Here is a 19985-nt window from a genome sequence, read left to right on the forward strand (position 1 = left end):
TGTTCTCCCTCCAGTCGTGAGAGCTTTTATTCACGCTACAATTTTATTAGCTTATTCCCTAACGATGGAAGTGCTACTTCAGTACTTCAGGGATGCTACTGATAGACCCTCTGTTCCCTGATGTGGCTGAGGAGTTCACGTACTGGCTAGACTGCTTCCAGACCTACCTGAACATGACCAGAGATGTCTTCAACACCAATGAACTCATTGTGAGGGTAGGAACGAAAGGGTATGCAATCATCAGGAACTGCTCTACATTTGACGCTGCTATCGAGGCGATGAAGGCTAGGTACTTGAATATGCAGAACGAGGTCCTAATGAGGCATCGACTTGCTCTATGTCGCCAGTGCCCTGGAGAGACCATGGATAACTACCTGCTGGTCTGTGGATGCTTGCCAAGAAGCGCAGGTATGAACAGCTAAAGGCCACATTCGTGAAGAAGAACAGATCCAGGACACTCTAGTCCCGGGGATCCACCCGAGGTACATGAGGCAGCAACTACTAAATTCGGGTAAGAAGGACCTGGCTAGCCATGTCAAGCTGGACAAATCACTGGAACAGGCCAAGCTCAAGAATGACGACCTCGAAGCCTGAGAGCTCGCTTACCCAGGTGACCCCTTCCAAGGACCGGCTGCTCCTGCTACCCCTGTCCTAATGGCTGCTGCTTCCCGTGCGAAAGAGTGTTTTTCTGCAGCAGGAGCCAGCATCCCTGATTGCGTTGCCCAGCAGAAGACTCTGTGTGTTCCAGCTGTGGCAAGAGAGGACATTGGGTGAGAGTTTGCCGTACGAGGGGAAGCCCGGGGAAGTCCGTGGACTGCACAGCTCCCCAATCTGATTCTAGCCCCAAGCCATCTGCCCCAAATTCACCTGAACCTATATGCTGTGCGACATGGAGGGTGGCGGTGAGGAAATGGCACGAAAGGCTCAGCAGCCATCTTGCCGTGACCCAAATTGAAACTCAGCGCCATCATTGTCAGAGGAAGGAGGGCAGCCATCTTGTCGTGCCACAAGGTCGACGCCATCTTACCCACGCAGGCCAACCCAGGACAGTGGGAGCCACTCAAGTGAGGAGCGTGGAGTCTCCGGGGACCTAGCCTCGATGGTCAGAGATCAGGACAGACCTCACCACCTCATCCATAGTGACTGTGAAGATAAACAGACATTCCACTAAATGTCTAATCGACATGGGGTCTACTGAAAGCTTACAGACTGTGAAAAAATACAACCTGAAGATGTATCCTTCTAATTAGCGCATATTTCTCACATTTCATTCACATTCTATGCTGTTCAACAACATTGTATACTACATCAGTCATTTGAAGGTGGGGGGAGTATTCTGTAAATTTTGCTTTTATATACTTGATGAATTGTGTGTTCCAGTGTTGTTGGGTCTTGGCTTCCTGTATCACCTTAAAAATGTGACCTTGGAGTATTCTGGTCCCCTTCCCCCATAACAGTTCGAAACTGAATCTGTCCTCAGACTGCAAACCCATTGCTACCATAGCAGACCAATATTTTATAAAGTCTGAGGCACAATGCCTACTTGATGAAGATATCATTGAACCTAGCACCAGCACGTGGAGAGCGTAAGTGGTAGTGGTAAAAGGGGGAAATAAGTCCAGGCTAGTAATTGACTATAACCAAACTATTAATCGGAACACACTCCTGAACGTATACCATGATATAACATGATATACCATGATATACCCCTCCTTTGAATTTTGAACATGGTTAATGATATTGCGCAGTATTCAACCATTGACCTGAAAGCTGCCTATCACCAGCTGCCAATCTGTTCTGAGAACCTCCATATATGGCATTTGAGGCAAACAGTTGTCTCTATTGATTCCGGAGGGTCCCTTTCAGTATTACTAATGGGGTTTCTATTTTCCAGAGGCAGATGGACAGAATGGTGGACGAGTATGGGTTGAAGGCTACCTTTCGCTACCTCGATAACATCACCATCTGTGGCCACAGCTTGGAAGACCATGACGCCAACCTTCAGAGATTTCTCCACGCGGTGAAAGCCCTGAACCTCACATATAACTCTGACAAGTGCGTGTTCAGGACTAAACGGCTGGCTGGAGAATGACATCATTGGCCCCGATCCTGATAGGATGCTCCCCCTGTTAGACCTCCCCGTTCCTAAGACAACAAAGGCTTTGAGGAGATGCTTGGGGTTTTCTCATATTACGTCCAGTGGATCCCTCAATATGCTGATAAGCCAATAATTTCCTCCTCACAGTTGAAGCCAAATGGCTTTTAACTACCACTGGAACCACAATGTGAAAGCCGCCATGCACGCGGTGGATGAGAATGTACCTTTCTAAGTGGAAAGCGACCCTTCAGACATAGCCCTGGTCGTTACCCTCAACCAGGTGGGCTGGCCAATTGCATTTTTTTCTCAGACAATACAAGGCCACAAGCTCTGGAACCTATCAGTGGAAAAGGAGACTCAAGCCATTATAGAAGCTAGAAGGCACTGGAGGCACTACCTGGCTGGTAGAAGATTTACGCTCCTCACTGACCAGCGCTCGGTTGCATTCATGTTCAATAACATTAAGAGCGGCAAAATCAAAAATGACAAAATTGCTAGGTGGAGAGTCGAGCTCTCCACCTACAATTATGACATCGCCTATCAGCCAGGAGCCCTGAATGACCCTGAATGAAGCTGTGCCTCTGCACACACTGGCCAACTGCGGTCTCTGCATAATGAACTCTGACATCCAGGGGTCACCCGCATGGCTCATTTTGTTAAGGCGCGCAATCTACTCTACTCCATGGAGGATGTCAGGGAAATGACCAGGTCTTGCCAGGTCTGCATGGAGAGCAAAAGCCGCATTTCTACGGCCCCATGAAGGCGCACCTGATCAAGTCACCCAAGCCTTTCAAACAGCCCAGTGTCGATTTTGAGGGACCTTTCATCTCCACGAATGGAAACACTTTCTTCTTCTCTGTCATTGACGAGTACTCCCGTTTCCCGTTCGTCATTCTGTGTTCAGACACGTGCACTTCATCAGTCATAAGGGCCCTAGACTCCATTTTCACCCTGTTTGGGTATCCCAATTATATCCATAGTGACCATGGCTCATCCTTCATGAGTGATGAGCTGCGTCAGTACCTGCTGGTGAGGGGAATCACATCCAGCAGGACTACCTGCTACAACCCCCAGGGGAACAGGCAGGTTGAAAATGAAAATGCCACAGTCTGGAAGGCTGTCAAACTGGCACTGAAGTCAAAAGGCCTTCCAGACTCACACTGGCAAGAAGTTCTCTCTATGACGCTCCATTCCATCTGGTCACTACTATGTACCGCAACCAACGCTACCTCTCATGAGCTCCTATTCACTTTTGAAAGAAGGTCGACATCGGGAACTACTCTGGTCCAGTCCTTCTCAGGAAGCACGTGAGGAGAAGCAAAACCGACCCACTGGTAGAACTGGTGAAACTGCTCCATGCCAATCCCACGTACGCCTATGTGGAGTACCCAGATGACAGGGAAGACACCGTCTCCATCAGGGGCCTGGCACCCACCAGAACAGAGGGTCCATTGCCTCAAGTGTCCTGTGAGCCATGGAGCTCATTCTCGCCGCCCCCAGTCAGGGCCACGGGGGATCCAGTTCAGGAGGAAAGTGAATCCCCTCTGCCTTTGAGTCAGAGACCCAGTTCACTTCTCCTCCCAGGGAGTCCAAGGCCCCCTGGTGCTAAGGCGCTCCACCAGGATCTCCAAATCCCGGACCACTTAAATCTGTAAATTTGTAAATAACTGTATATTACTCAATTTTTTTCTGAACTCTTGTTCTCTGTCTTCATTCACAGACACTAAATTCTACAGGAAGGGGTGAATGCGGTGAAGTGGGATTTACTGGTAGGGTGTTGTGCTGATGGCTGGTCCCACCTCCCAGCTAAGCCCCCATCTGCTCACTTATAACCCTGGTTTTCCTCCTAAATCCAGAACCCTTCTGAAGACTACTGTTAGACCCTACCCTTAGTTATAAGCTAATAAAAGTGTTTATTCTCCCTCCAGCAGTGAGAGCTATTATTCATGCTACAAGACCCCAATCTGTGGGGTAGCACAGGAATCAGTGCTGGGAACCCTGCCTGGAGGCTAGAGAAGGATCTGCGCTGGGACCCCAGTCAGTGGGGCATCACATGGATCAGTGCAGGGACCCCTGTCTGTTGAGTAGGAGAGGGATTAGTGCTGGCACCCCTGTTTGTGGGTAGGAGAGGGTTCAGTGCTGTGACCCCCTAACTGTGGAGCATTATGGGATTCTGTGCTAGGACCCTTGTCTGTTAGGTAGGAGAGGGATTAGTGCTGGGACCTCTCTCTGTGGGTTATCACAAGAGAATAGTGTTGGGACCCCTGTCTTTGGGGTATCATAAGGATCAGTGCTTGGACGTCATTCCTTGGAGCATAACAGGGATTAATGCTGGTACAACTGTTGAGAGTCAACGTAGGAATCAGTGCTGGGACCCATGTCTGTGGGGTAGTGAAGAACAAGTCCTGGGACCCCTGCTTGTGGGGTATAACAGGGATTAGTGCTGGGACCCCTGTATGTGGGGTAGGAACAGAATCAGTCCTGATAACCCTGTTTGTGGGTTGAAGATGTTTTAGTGCTCTACCCCTGTCTATGGGGAATGAGATGTATCAGTGCTGGGCCCCCTGTCAGTGGGCATAATGAAGATCAGTGCTGGGACCCCTGTCTGTGGGACATGATAGGGATCAGTGCAGGGACCCCTGTCTGTGAAGTATCAGAGGGATGAGTGTTGTGTCCACTGTCTGTAGGGTATCAAAGGGATCAGTACTGGGACTCCTGACTGTGGGTAGGAGGGGGATCAGTGCTGCGATTCCTGTCTGTGGGGTATCACAGGGAACAATGCTGGTGCCTCAGCCTGTGGGGCATCATAGGATTCAATGCTGGGACCTTTTTCTGTGGGGAATAACATGGATCAATGCTGGAACCACTGACAGTGGGGAGGAGAGGGATAAGGTCTGAGACCCTTGTCTCTAGGCCATCACACGGATCATTGCTGAGATCCCTTTCTGTGAGGTATCACAGAGAACAATGCTGGGATCCCAGGATGTAGGGAATCACAGGGATATGTTTGGGACAACTGTCTGAGGGTAGGATAGGGATCAGTGCAGGAACCCCTGTTGGTGGAGTATCACAGGGATAATTGCTGGGATCCCTGAGTGTGGGACATCACAGTTGTATGTTCTGGGACCTCTGTGTGTGGGGTATGAGATGGATTAGGACTGGGACCTCTATCTGTGGGGAATCACAGAGATCCATGCTGGGACACCAGTCAGTGAGGCATTAAAGGGAACAGTGCTGTGACCCCTATCTGTGGGGTATCACGGGGATCAGTGCTGGGACTCCTGTCTGTGGGGCATTACAGGGATCAGTGTTGGGTCACCTGTCTGTGGGGTATCACAGGGATCAGTGCTGGGACTCCTGTTTGTGGGTAGGAGTGATCAGTGCTGGGTGCCCTGTCTGTGGAATAGTAGAGGAATCAGTGCTGGGATCCCTGTCCATGAGGTAGGAGAGTGATCTGTGGTGGGACCCTGTCTGTGGGGTATCACAGGGATCACCACTGGTACCCCCTGTCTTGGGAGCATCGTGGGGATCAGTGCTGGGACCTCTGTCAGTGGGGCATCACAGGGATCAGTGCAGGGACTCCTGTCTGTGGGTAGGAGTGATCAGTGCTGGGTCCCCTGTCTGTGGGATAGTAGAGGAATCAGTGCTGGGATCCCTGTCCATGAGGTAGGAGAGTGATCTGTGGTGGGACCCTGTCTGTGGGGTATCACAAGGATCAGTGCTGGAATCCCTGTCTGTGATAGGAGATGGATCAGTGGTGTGTCCCCTGCATGTGGGGAATCATAGAATTCCATGTTGGGATCCCTATCTATAGGGTAGGAGAGGGATTAGTGCTGGGACCCTGGATTATGGGGCATCACAGGGATTATTGCCAGGACACCTATCTGTGGGGCATCACAGGGAACAGCGCTGGAAAGTATGTCTGTGGTGAATCAGGGAATCAGTGCTGAATCCCCTCCTATCCCCTGTCAGTGGGGTAGGAGGGGATTCAGTGCTGTGACCCTTTTCTGTGGGGCATCACAAGGATCAGTGCTGGAATCCCTGTCTATGGGACATCACTGGGATCTGTGCTGGGACCCCTGTCTGTGGGTAGGAGTGATCAATGCTGGGTCCCTTATCTGTGAGATAGTAGATGATCAGGGCTGGGACCTATGTCCTGGGGTAGGAGAGGGTTCAGTAGTGGGACCCTTGTCTGTGGGGCATCACAGGGATAAGTGCTGTGACTCTTCTCTTTGGGTTTTCACAGAGAACAATGTTGGGACCCCTTTCTCTAGGGTATCACAGGGATCAGTGCTGGGAACCCTGTCTGTGGGGTCAGAGAAGGTTCAGTGCTGTGACCCTCTATCTGTGGGGCATTACAGGGATCAGTACTGGATCACTGTTTGTGGGAAATCACAGGCATCAGTGTTGGGACCCCTGTCTGTGGGGTATGATAGGATTCTCTGCTGTTACCCTTGTCTGTGGGGTAGGAGAGAAATCAGTACTGAGACCCCTATCTGTGGGGTATCACAAGGCACAGTGCTGGGACCCCTGTCTCTTGGATAGGAGAGGGCTCAGGACTGAGCTGTCCCACCATGGACCCATGGACACCATGGACACCATAGAAGCCACGATACACGCTAAAGAATAAAAACTGAATAGCGTGGAAACACTCAAATTCTTTGGGGTCCCTGTTCAACCATCTCAAAATGTATTATGTGTATGGACTACAACCAAAAGGTTTCATGGCAAGTCGTCATTTATGCCTCTAGTGCAATGTTTCTGAACCGGTATTCCCCAGAACCCTAGGGTTCTGCAAGAGGTCACTAGGGGTTCTGTGAGAAACAGTGATAAATAGGCTTATGTGTTTTTGAGTATTTTTGTTTAATTTTATATTCATAATTTTACTATACATGGACGGAATATTGTTGGAAAATCCTTGGTTATAATAAAGGCTTCAACCTCTTATATTATTTAAAATTATAATAATCACAGGGAATGTATTTAGCGATGTCTATATGGTGGCAGTGTGAAGCCGCCTTCACTGGTTAGTGGACGTGGTGGATTCATGTATCATTCAACCTCTTACATGTGTGAGCAAACCTTTTCTTATTTAACAAGTATCAAAAGCAAAGACAGAAATCATCTCCTTTCAGTTGAAAATGAAATCGTGTGTGTTTATTTAAAGTTCAACCTCGAATTAAGTATTTGTGTAGCAAAAGACAAGCACAGGTTCCACATTAGAGGAGCAAATTTCACTATTAAATCGGCTTCAAAAATAACATTTCCTTGGCCCATATATTTGTTCATAGGACAATGTACCTTGATTTCTCTTATGCCTTTCCAATAAACAATATGTTATTGTAATAGTTATCTGCTTTCATTCTGTTTATATGTGTTATACATATGTGATATTGGTTATTTATGGTTTTTTTTGGTGTGTGTGTTATTTTTGTGAATGAAAACTTCGGTGTGAGGTCTCATAAACAAGTAGTATGATTTTTTTTTTGCATTGCCAATAAATTTGACAAAAAAAAGAGTAATTTTTTTTTCTGAAACAAGTTATCCGAAAAAATATAATGTTTACCCATGTGAACTACAATAAAAATATTTAAAAAATAGATATTAATAATGGTATATAATAATTTTTATGCAGGAGTTCCCTGAGACATGAAAACTATTTCAAGGGTTCCACAAGGGTAAAAACATTGAGAAACACTGCTCTAGCAGGTAGTTCTAGCTGAGAATGTCATCTGCAGACCCTTGCTAGGACCACACCAGGAGGACTGTGACTGCTTCTGAGCCTTTTCCAGTGGGAGGTTAAATGACTTGGAGAAAGAGGAGGAGGATGATCAAAAATAATACTTGGGTTCAAAGGTTAAATTAGAAGAGATGACTGAAACTTGGATTGTAATATCTAGGATTTAGATGAATGTTGATTTTCTTAAATTTCTCCAGATTTCAAGAGGAACTATTGGAGAGCCCGAAAGTCAGAGGCAGAGCTTTCTGAGGTGGTATGGGAACATTCCACACAGAGGGTGAGATGTTTTCAGCTTTCTTCTCCAAAATGTGACTGATTCAAGGACAGTTGTGAATTTTAAATTGAAGGTGGCAGAAGTATCTAGGAGTTAGTAGGTCTGCGAGAGAGAATGTGTTGCAGTGAAGCAAGTAAGGATTGGCTTTGGCAGTGGAAGCCAGCAAAGATGAGATGGGGAAAATGACCTCCTTCTAAATCATTAAAAAATATAAAAGGCAAAGCTGAGGTTAAATCTGTGTTTATCATCCTGAAATATTAATTTATGGGGACGGAAAGCAACCACATTGAATTGTTTCACATCAGCCATATTCTGCACAATTCTACACCACAGAAACAGGCCCTTCGGCTCAACTTGTCCATGCTAACCAAGAACCCATAACTCTCTCAAGCTTTCCTATCCATATAAATGTCTTGAATATTACAATGTCTCTGTCTCTACCATTTCCTCTGGAAGTTCATTCAATATATATCCCCCTGATATGTTTTAAATCTTTCCCCTCTCACCTTAAATCCATGCGCTCTAGTTTTAGCTTCCCCTACTCTGGGAATGAGGCTAAAGTTAGTTTTGCTATCCTTTACCTTGATTTTATAAATCTCTTTCAGGTCACCCCTCAGACTCCTCTGCTCCAGGGAGCAAAGTCGCAACCGATTCAGCCTCTCCTTTTAACTCAAGCCTTTCAAGGATTGCCCCACCTCATCTGCCCCTCCACTGAAAGTAAATAGTTAACAGCAGCCATGTTGCAGATTACTGCTCCACCAGAGAAAATCCTGCTGGATTTTTAATAATAATCGTGCACCTTTGTAGCTAATAATTAGCATTAACAAATGTCTTCATCCATTTCAGAATCACGGGGTCGGTACATGGTTAGTGGAAAAATGTTGCAGATTCCAATTCTATAGGAGTAAAAATTGCTAATTAACTGTCAGTGCTAGACATTGCTACTGACTAGTACTTGATAATAGAATATATTTATTAATAATTTGTGTGAGAAAATGTTACAAATCGGTGTTTTGATATTATAAATCGATAATTACACTAGATAATGCGACTGAATGATATTCCTTACGAGTGTCCATTGGTGGTAAATAGAACATGTTGCAATTAGCATTCCATCGCATTGGACATTACTGGTTAATTAAAATGTCGCCGAGTTGTATTATATAATGGTGGTGGTTAATATTCGGAACTCGTTAGAAAGGGAATGGGTCGTGAGCACAAGGAGTTAGTTGGCTCTGCGGTGGTCGCTCGTCCCTTACTTACCTGGCTGCTGATGAGATCCTCGCACACCGCCAGTGCCATCTGGATGGCGTTGGGCTTGTGAGTGACGGCCGTGGCGTTGAGCTGGATCTTCAGGGCGCCGTGCTTGCGGTTCGCCAGAGCCACCGCCTCCCTGAAGATGTTCTCCGTCTTCTTGGTGCTGAGGACGGCGCCGATGTTCACCACCTTGGGCGCAGCGCCGGCTCCCGCCGGCAGCAGAGAGGCGGCGAGGAGCAGCGGGAGGAGGCGCCTCATCCTGCCGGTGCCCGGGGCCATGAACGATCCTGGGAGCCGGGGCGAGCCGCGCCGAGGCGAGCGATGCTCCGCCACCGCCGGCCGGCATGAGATGCTTCCCCAAGGTTGCAGCAATGCCGCATCCAGCTCCCGTCTGATTGGTGCCGCTGATGTTGCGAAAGTCCGTGTGATCATTGGTCCCGGCAGTGCCAGTCCTTACCCAGCCCCTGCATTATTGGCTGGGCACTGCCAATCCCAAACCCCATTCCCTCTCGCCTGGTTGCCATGGTACTTTCCGTCAAGGTACCCAGGCTGGGCATCTTATTTCAGCCTGACCTGAACTTCCACAGATAACCATCACAAATCTGACGCAGTCTCCTTCTCCCCCCGTCTCTAACTCCTGATTCCACGAAATTAGACATTAAAGCTCTGCTGCCCGAATATTCACTGTCCCTGTATTCATGTCAGTAACTAGTCCCTAGCAGGCACTGTATTAGTAATTAGTTCCTAACTAGTGCTGTATTCCTGCCAGTAACTAGTTATTAATAAACAGCCACCAAATTCTTGTGGGGAATGCCTAATCTGAAGGATGTGGTTGCAATGGAGAGGGTGCAGAGGAGATTTACAAGGATGCTGTCTGGATTGGGGTACATGCCTTATGAGGATCAGATTTCAGACTTATTGTCAAAGTACATACATGACATCACATACAACCCCGAGATTCCTTTGACCTGCAGGCTTGGTAGAATTTACACTAATTGATAGTGCAAAAAAAGTTACACAGCATAAACATGTAAACAGACAAAGAACTGTAAACAGATAACAAATGTAAACAAACTGAGTGATTGCAGAAAGAACAAAAAGAAAATAAATAAAGTGCACAAATAAGAGTACTTAAATGAGTCTCTAGGCTTTTTCAGGTTCATTCTACACTCAGTGGACCCATGATTCAGAGCCGAACAGGAGTGTGGGTATGACAACGGCTTTGTGAGGTTTTTCAGTTGGTTGTTTTTCCAGATTCTTTTGTGTAGTCTTCCAAAGGCGCTATTTGCCTTGGCAAATCTGTTGTCTATCTCTACCGGCATCACCTACGGCTCCTAGAACGCTCCCACCTGCGTTGTACTCGAGATGGCAGAGGCCGACAGCATCGAATCCACGCTGCGCTGGGTAGGTCACGTCTCCAGAATGGAGGACCATCGCCTTCCCAAGATCATGTTCTATGGCGAGCTCTCCACTGGCCACCGTGACAGAGGTGCACCAAAGAAGAGGTACAAGGACTGCCTAAAGAAATCTCTTGGTGCCTGCCACATTGACCACCGCCAGTGGGCTGATCTCGCCTCAAACCGTGCATCTTGGCGCCTCACAGTTCGGCGGGCAGCAACCTCCTTTGAAGAAGACCACAGAGCCCACCTTACTGACGAAAGACAAAGGAGGAAAAACCCAACACCCAACCCCAACCAACCAATTTTCCCCTGCAACCACTGCAGCCGTGTCTGCCTGTCCCGCATCGGACTTGTCGGCCACAAACGAGCCTGCAGCTGACGTGGACATTACCCCTCCATAAATCTTTGTCCGCGAAGCCAAGCCAAAGAAAAAACTACACTAAGAATGCGCCTGAAGAAGCAGAAGCGGCCCTTTAAATTGCAGTTCAGATGGTAGCATTTAAAGCGCAACGCTGACCACCTGAAGGACACAGCTGCACAGGATGCGGCTCTGAGTACACTCCGGCTCCTGCCCAGTGTCAGCTGTGATCAGCAGCCTGACCCTTTAACATCTGCTTTCAGCCAGCTGCATTCAGGTGGCTGGGGGAGCCACTGAGCTGAGCTGATTATCCCTCTCGGAGGAGGTTTACATAGCTCGCCTCAAGAGTTGCATTCAGGTGGCCTCAAAACAGCCGCATATTGCCTAAAGCTGCGACTTTACATGTGGGGCAATTGGCCACCTGAAAGAGAGGGATGTTCAGCTCAGATCAGTGGCTCCCTCAGCCACTTGAATGCAGCTGGCTGAAAGCAGATGATAAAAGGTTAGGTTGCTGACGTTGTCAGCCTGAGACCCCTGGTGTGAATCTTGAAGCACATTGTGCAGGCAGGCAAGTGCAGATTCAGTCATTTTGTTTAGCAGTGAAGGGAAACAGTGGATTTCAACAATGGCTCCAAGAAAGGCTAGTAATTGATCTGAAGAAAAGGTAAGACTGCTTCTTGACCATCTGACTCAGGAATCCCAGGAAAAGGAGCTCACTGGGACAGTTAGGGATGGTCCCACTTTTGAGTGGCTGTCTGGAGTGCTGCAGTAAAAATCAGATGGTCACGAAGCTGAAGAACATGAGGAAAACATTTCACGCAGTCCTGGACCACAACAGGAGGAGTGGCAATGGGCGCAAGGAATGGCAGTACTTTGACCAGTGCCACAGTCTCTGGGGGGGCTAGCTGCTCAGCTACTCCCTTGAATGTAGGCAGCGCTCTCGTGACCCCTGAATCCCCAGAGCTCATCCCTGAAGGGATCTCAGGGTTCACACAGAGGCAATGAAGGAGACATGCCGGTCCAGGAGGAGGAGGAGGCCACCGCTGAGGACCCGGCAGCCACAGATTTGGATGCCTCTGAGAGAGAAAACACAGAGGTCACTGTCCCTGGAAGTGGCGAGGTGGCACTCTCAACAGAGAACACAGGTACAGTAGCATTGAGGCTGTGTTTATGGAGAAGCACTTAAGTCCAATGCTGATGCACGTTTCCTATTTCCACCCACAGCCTCTGGTCCCAGACACAAGCGCCAGTGACTGTCAAAGGGGTAGCTTCTCATGAAGGAGCTGCAGGCGATGATGTTGGCACTTGACAGGGAGGACAGTGAGAGAAACTGCCAGTGTGCAGAGGAGGTGCTGGATCACGAGAGAGTCATGCTTGCCAACCAGAGGGAGGATGAGGAAGCAATGCGCCACTCCGAAATGGAGAAGTTTGCCCAGTCAATGTCTGAGTTTGCAGCTTCCCTGCGGGGACTGAGTGCCGCAATGGACAGGCAGTCAGTCATCTTCAACAGATTGGTCATGCGATTGGAGGCCTCCCCATCCCAATTCCCACAGTCATATGGTCAGCCTCATCCCATGTACCTGGCCCCTCCATCCAGTATGCCATTTCATTCCACACCAGTGCATCACAGTAGTGGACACTTTGGCATGACTGATATGCTGGGGTCCGGTACCAGTTCCTCATCCCCCCCCCCACCCCCCAACACGTTCCTCTCAATGCTGGAATGAGGTTTGTGTCGGAATATACATCCTTAATGCTGCTAACTCACTGTTCACATGAAGCCCCTCATAAGTGAAATATTATGTGCGACACTTTAAGGATGGAAACACTCAGCAGTGAGATGCTAATGGTGCCGGGTGGTTGTGTGTGTTGTGTTTACTGTTTTAGTGTTTGATCTACTGTGTTCAAGAGTGGAGTGGATTTGTAGTGTTATTTGTCCATTCCATGGTTTCCTTCGAGTTTAAGAATGATGTGAAATGTTAACATTGCGATATCTACCTCAGATATTTTATGAAGCTTTGTGATTTCTCAAAGAATGTCTTTTATAAAATTTTTGACAAGCACACAAGTCACGTTTCATTTATATGCACCCGTTCATTCGCGAGAGCACATAATATGCCAGGCAGCAGGCTCATGTCACCACATTGGGTGGGGAGGGTGGAGGGGGGGTTACAAGTCATGGAAAATGGGGAGCTGGGTAGCAGGGGGTACCCTTACAGGATGGACTTGATGGCAGAATGAATGGCCTGGTGGCCATGGCCCTGCTGATCAGTACAATCTGCGCTATTGGGTGCAGGACCATCTGCTTCAACCAATGACCACTCTGAAGGGAAGTCTTCCTTGTTAATCTCACATATATTGTGCAGTACACAGCAGGCAAACACAACATCTGGGACTAAGGTGGTAGAGATATCTAGATACTTGGACAGGCATCGCCACTGGCCTTTTAGACGGCCAAATGCATGTTCCACCACTATCCTTGCTGAATTAAGGGCCTTGTTAAATTTTCGCTGATTCTGATCCAGTACTCAGTGCTGTGTGAACCCCTTCATCAGCCAGCTTCATAGGGAGTATGCTGCATCACCCACAAGAAGAAGCGCTGGAACCTCCACTCCCTCAACATTGTAGGATACCTGCAGGCAGAACGATGCAGACATGTAGTTAATTCATGTACCTGAACGTTGACACAGCAAGCATGCATAACATTTGAAACACAGAGCTTTGAAGGGTGAACACTCACATCATGTAGGAACAGGTATCTGCCCTGGTCCTCTGCTTTTCTATACAGAAGAGAGTTGACAAGCACTCGGGCATCATGCATGCTGCCCGGCAACCCCACAAACACATTTGAGAAGCTGTAACATGAATGAAAATCACAATGGAAATCATACAGTGAAGCTATAGTCATTGGAAATATGATGTGATGTACATCAATAGAGGTTTAACTCACCAGAATCTGTGATCTACCACTGCTTGCAGAACCACCGAATGCCACCCGTTGCGATTGTAGTAGGCTGCAGCATCCACGCTGGGTGTGATCATGGGAATGTGTGACCCATCAATGGCACCAGGACACATTGGGTATCCCCTTTGGGCGAAGCCATCAATGGTCTCCTGGAGACGTGTTCCACTTGGCAGAGTGATGCAACGTTTACCGAGGAACTTCCTCAAGGCGGCAGTCACCTCCTGCACCACCATGCACACGGTGCTGACGCCTATTCCAAAGATGGTACTGATGGATCGATACTCACAAGGGGTGGCATACCACCACAAGGCCACAGCTAATCGAAGTCCAGACTCCAATTGTCTCTGCAAGACTGGTCTATGTGCCTTCAGGTGAGGTTCTATGAGTTCCAGCACGAAGTGAAAGGTGCCACGCGACATACAAAAGTGTCTGCTCCAATCAGCATCATCAAATTTAGTGAGGACATTACTCCAGAACCAGTGTCTTGTGGTCGGTTCAACCTTCAGAGAGTCTGATGTATCACCATAGCTAATTAACTGACCAGCAGCATCCACCTTCGTCTGTGGTGCTTACGCTCCATGCACCTTTCGACCACTAACTGCTGTCTTCTTGCCCTCAACCTTTGCAGGAACCTTCTCCTGATTGCACCCATGCGATTTTCAGATCTCAAGGGTGATTGAAGAGCTTCAACAGCACAAATAGCCTTACCAAGGATTTGCCATATCTCATTCTGAACACTCAGAAATGCTGAAATCATCATCATTATGTCTCCTTCCTGCACAAGGTCGGCCATTGTCCTGTGTTCCTTCTTGTCATGCTCAAAATGACATCACGTCAGTGGATGGGATCATAGCTAACACTGGGCAGGAGCCAGAGTGTGCTCAGAGCCGCATCCTGTGCAGCTGTGTCCTTCAGGTGGCCAGCGTTGCACTTTAAACACTGCCACCTGAATGGCAATTTAAAGGGCCACTTCTTGTTCTTCAAGAGCATTCTTAGCGTAGAATGCACCTGAAAAAGCCTATTGAGGGGTTTGATGGTGGAGGGGTAGCAGCTGTTCCTGAACCTGGTGGTGTGAGTCTTGTGGCACCTATACCTCTATCCTGAGTGAACCTGGTTTATTCTCCTTGAGGGACAGAGGATGAGGGTGACCTGATAGAGGTGTATAAGATAATGAGAGGCATTGATCTTGTGGATAGCCAGCTTTTTTCCTAGGGCTGAAAACGCTAACATGAGGGGGCATAGTTTTAAGATGCAATACACAAAAGTGCAGGAGAAACTCAGCAGGTCACACAGCATCCAAAGGAAGCAAAGGCTGATAACCAACATTTAGGACCTGAGCCCATTAGTCAAGGCATGAGCAGAAAGCAGACAGGCATCTGAATAAAACATGTGGGAAGAGGGAAGAAGGGGCAGGGGAGGTGCACAGGCCAACAGGTAAGATGTCATAGGTGGATATGGGTGGTAGAGCAGAAGAGAAAAAAAAGTTGAGATGAGAGAATGGAGAAGGAAGGGGGTGGGAGCTGGAGGAAAGGAGACAGAGGGAAAGGGAAAGAGAGAGAAAGATAGTAGAGGGGCCTAAGTGAAACTGGAGAAGTTGATGATAATGCAATCTAGTTGGAGAATGCCCAGGTGGAATATTAGTTGTTCCTCCAATTTGTAGGTGGCCTCTGATTGGCAATGCATGCTGCCATTTATAGACATGTTAGCATGGGAATGGGATGTAAAATTGAAATGGTTGGCTACTGGGAGGTCCTCATTATTGCAGCAAACAGAGTGAAGCTGCTCCACAAAATGATCTCCCAGAATGTGTTCTGTTTCTCTAATGTAGATGAACCACAACAAGAACACCAGGTACAGTAGATGCCCCCTGCAGATTCACAAGTGAAGTGTTGCTTCATTTGGAAGGTCTGCTTTGGGTACTATGTATTGGTGAGGGAGGAGGTGTGAGTGCAAGTGTAGCATTTCACGTGGTCACTGGCAGGTAACGAGGGGTGTTTCGTCAGAAGGGATGAGTGGATGAGGGAGTCACTGACGCTAAACACAGATTGGGAGTCCCTTCAAAGATGTCAAGTGACTGATAATCCTGCCACTTCCTCTGATGCTGCCACCTCCTGTGACCTGTAACCTCTGTAGTTTCGCAGCCTCCTGACCATTCCAGTGGACAACCTGAACTTCTGTACTCTGCTTCTGCCCTTTGTTCCAACCCCCTATAGTGAATGGAAAGTTGTCAGCACCTGAGCTCCTTCAGGAGTCCTGCTCGCCATTGGTACCTTCATGTATCCTAGACCTGTTACATGGTACCCATTGCCCTCTTAATCACCTGCCCACCTACATGCTTACCCATATTAGCTGTTGCATCAGAACTCTAGTCCTTGCTGCACCTTCCCCTTTCCACATCTGCCATCACTTTCTTTTGTCATGAACTAAAAAACCTCTCCACTTTGCTAAGGACAGAAAAGAGACTTTGTTAGCACTAACAAAGGAACAGCAATGACAAAACTTCAGCAGGTTATGGTAAATTCAAAGTATCCGTTTTTAATTAAATCAATAATAACATGACATTTTACTGTTGCATTTTTTATCTCTAACTTAAACCTCGTGTGTTTTAAAGTCCCAAACTCTGAAAAATCAATTTTAAAACTTCAGGATGATTTTAGCCTAGCTTAAAGGTCTTAAATTTTCAGATCAGAAATAATTATGAAGCATTTTAAACATTGCATTTTCATGCCTCATTAAAGTCACAATTCTTTTGATGATTTGTCTTTCAGAGAAATTTTCTTCACAAAAGTGTTTTCTTCTCTTTAATGAAGAATTTGGAATCTGTGTTCCAAGCGATGAAACTGCCTAAAGCTATACCATCAACCCCCTCCCCCTCATTGCTGCTGTCCCCTCCCTCCTTTCTCTACTTATCATCTCCTATCTTGCCAACCCCCTTTCCCCCTCCTATCATTTTGTTTGGACTCTTGCCAGCATTTTCTCATACTTTGATGAAGGGCTCAAGCCTGAAATGTCACTGTCATTTTCTCCTCTTTTCCCCCTCCTTTCCCTCCCTCCTTCAGCCCCTCCCCCCCACCCCACCCACTCAACGTTCAGCATATATGATACATTAAACCCATTAAACAATGTCCTCACACAATGAAAATAAACAAGAAAATTGTGTCATCTACTTTTACATACTGGGTCAGTTCATTTCGTCTTCTTCTCCTTTTGTCATTTTAGGTGGTGGAGGTCTGCGGTAGGACTTCTCTGTTGTTTTCCATGTATGGTTCCCAAATTTGTTTGAATACTGTGATGTTATTTCTTAAATTATATGTAATTTTTTCCAATGGAATACATTTATTCATTTCTATGTACCATTGCTGTATTCTCAGGCAATCTTCTGATTTCCAGGTTGACATAATACATTTTTTTGCTACAGCGAAGACTATCATAATAAATCTTTCTTTGTGCTCCATCCAAATCGAGTCCAAGTTCTTTACTTCTTCTATTACTTAGAAGAAAGATCTCTGGGTTTTTTGGTATGTTGCTTTTTGTGATTTTATTTAATTCCTGATTTAGATCTTCCCAAAACTTTTCCACTTTCTCACATGCCCAAATTGCATGTACTGTTGTTCCCTTTTGCTTCTTACAGCGAAAACATCTATCTGATACTGGTGGGTCCCATTTATTTAACTTTTGGGGTGTGGTGTATAGCCTGTGTAACCAATTATATTGTATCATGCGTAACTTCGTGTTTATTGTATTTCTCATAGTTCCGGAGCATAGCTTTTCCCATGTTTCATTCTTTATCTTTATGTTTAGATCTTGTTCCCATTTTTGTTTGGGTTTACAGCTTGTTTCCTCGTTCTCTTTCTCTTGCAGTTTGATGTACATGTTTGTTATAAATATTTTAATTATCATTGTGTCTGTAATCACATATTCAAAATTGCTTCCTTCTGGTAACCTCAGCCTGCTTCCCAATTTGTCCTTCAAGTAGGTTTTCAATTGGTAGTATGCAAACATTGTACTGTGAGTTATACCATATTTGCACTTCATTTGTTCAAAAGATAATAATTTATTTCCCGAAAAACAATTTTCTATTCTTTTGATCCCTTTCCTCTCCCATTCTCTAAAGGAAAGGTTATCTATTGTGAAGGGGATTAGTTGATTTTGCATCAATATTAATTTTGGTAGTTGATCATTTGTTTTATTCCTTTCTACATGAATCTTTTTCCAAATGTTGAGCAGGAGGAATTAATAAGTCTTTAAATATTCCCATGTTGCACCAGATTTTCATCCCACTTATATAGTATATGTTCAGGTACCTTCTCCCCTATTTTATCTAGCTCTAATCTGGTCAAATCTGGTTTTTCCCTTGTTTGATAAAAATCCGATAGGTATCTTAATTGTGCTGCTCTATAATAATTCTTAAAGTTTGGTAGCTGTAAGCCCCTTGGTTTGTACCATTCTGTTAATTTATCTAGCGCTATCCTGGGTTTCCCCCCCTATCCATAAGAATTTCCTTATTATTTTCTTTAGCTTCTTGAAGAATTTCTCTGTTAGGTGAATTGGCAACGATTGGAATAGGTATTGTAACCTTGGGAAGATATTCATTTTAATGCAATTTACCCTTCCTATCAGTGTTAGTGGTAAATCTTTCCAATGTTCTAAGTACTCTTGTAATTTCTTCATTAATGGCTGATAATTTAATTTGTATAGATGGCCTAGATTATTATCTAGTTGAATACCTAGGTATTGGATTGCTTGTGTTTGCCATTTAAATGGTGATTCTTTCTTAAACTTTGTGAAATCCGCATTATTCATTGGCATCGCTTCACTTTTATTTGTGTTGATCTTGTACCCCGATACTTCTCCATATTCCTTCAATTTCTTATTAATTCTTTTATTGATAATTCTGGTTCTGTTAAGTATACTATGATGTCATCTGCAAATAGACTGATTTTATATTCCTTCTCTTTGATTTTTATCCCTCTTATTTTATTTTCTGTTCATATCAGTTCTGCCAATGGTTCTATAGCTAACGCGAACAGTGAGGGAGATAATGGGCATCCCTGCCTAGTTGACCTGTTTAATTTAAATTGGTTTGATATATATCCATTTACTGTCACCTTCACCAATGGTCGCTTATATATTTCTCTGGTAGGTTGAATAAATAATTCCATTCTACTCTGTCAAAGGCTTTCTCTGCGTCTTAACTAACCACCACTGTTGGCGTCTTGTTTCCTTGTACTGCATGGATTAAGTTAATGAACGTACAGATATTGTCTGTTGTTCATCTTTTCTTAATAAATCTAGTTTGATCTAGTTTTACTAGTTTTGGTACACAGTCGGCCAATCTATTTGCTAATAGCTTAGCTATTATCTTATAATCTGTGTTGAGTAGAGATATTGGTCTATACGATGCTGGGGTTAGTGGATCTTTCCCCGTCTTTGGTATTATGTAATTATTTCTCTTTTGCATGAATCTGGCATGTTTTGTGTTTCTTCAATCTGGTTCATTACTTCCAGGAGAGGAGGAATTAATAAGTCTTTAAATGTTTTATAGAATTCTATTGGGAGTCCGTCCTCTCCTGGCGTTTTATTGTTTGGTAGATTTTTTAATATATCCTGTACTGCCTCTATTTCAAATGATTTTATTAATTTGTTTTGCTCCTCTTCTTGCAATTTCGGTAGTTCAATTTTAGCTAGAAACTCATCTATTTTGTCTTCTTTCCCTTCGTTCTCAGTTCGATATAATTGCTTGTAGAATTCCTTGAAATTTTAATTGATCTCTGTTGGGTTATATGTAATTTGTTTGTCCTTTTTCCTTGCCATGTTGAACTATACGACTATAAATATTAACGGAATACATAACCAAATCAAAAGGAAGAGGCTGTTAAATTTACTGAAGAAA

General features: G+C 45.7%; 2 protein-coding genes across 2 annotated transcripts in view; both read right to left on the reverse strand.

The window, feature by feature from the left end:
• Positions 1–9713, reverse strand: part of LOC138741150 (glutamate receptor ionotropic, NMDA 1) — a 143131-nt gene extending 133418 nt beyond the window's left edge. The window contains exon 1 of the mRNA XM_069894817.1: positions 9376–9713. Coding sequence (XP_069750918.1) covers positions 9376–9648 — 273 coding nt within the window. The 5' untranslated portion in view covers positions 9649–9713. The remainder of the gene's footprint in view (positions 1–9375) is intronic.
• A 3627-nt stretch (positions 9714–13340) lies between these two features.
• LOC138744345 (uncharacterized) lies at positions 13341–14511 on the reverse strand. The gene is made up of 3 exons (XM_069900722.1): positions 14078–14511; positions 13802–13982; positions 13341–13643 (listed from the first exon to the last, which is right to left on the reverse strand). The coding sequence occupies exons 1-3, from the start codon at positions 14509–14511 to the stop codon at positions 13341–13343; spliced, it is 918 nt and encodes a 305-aa protein (XP_069756823.1).
• Between the last annotated feature and the right edge of the window lie 5474 nt (positions 14512–19985).

Source organism: Narcine bancroftii, chromosome 1 (assembly GCF_036971445.1).
Source record: "Narcine bancroftii isolate sNarBan1 chromosome 1, sNarBan1.hap1, whole genome shotgun sequence".
In the NCBI taxonomy this organism is placed as follows: Eukaryota; Metazoa; Chordata; class Chondrichthyes; order Torpediniformes; family Narcinidae; genus Narcine; species Narcine bancroftii.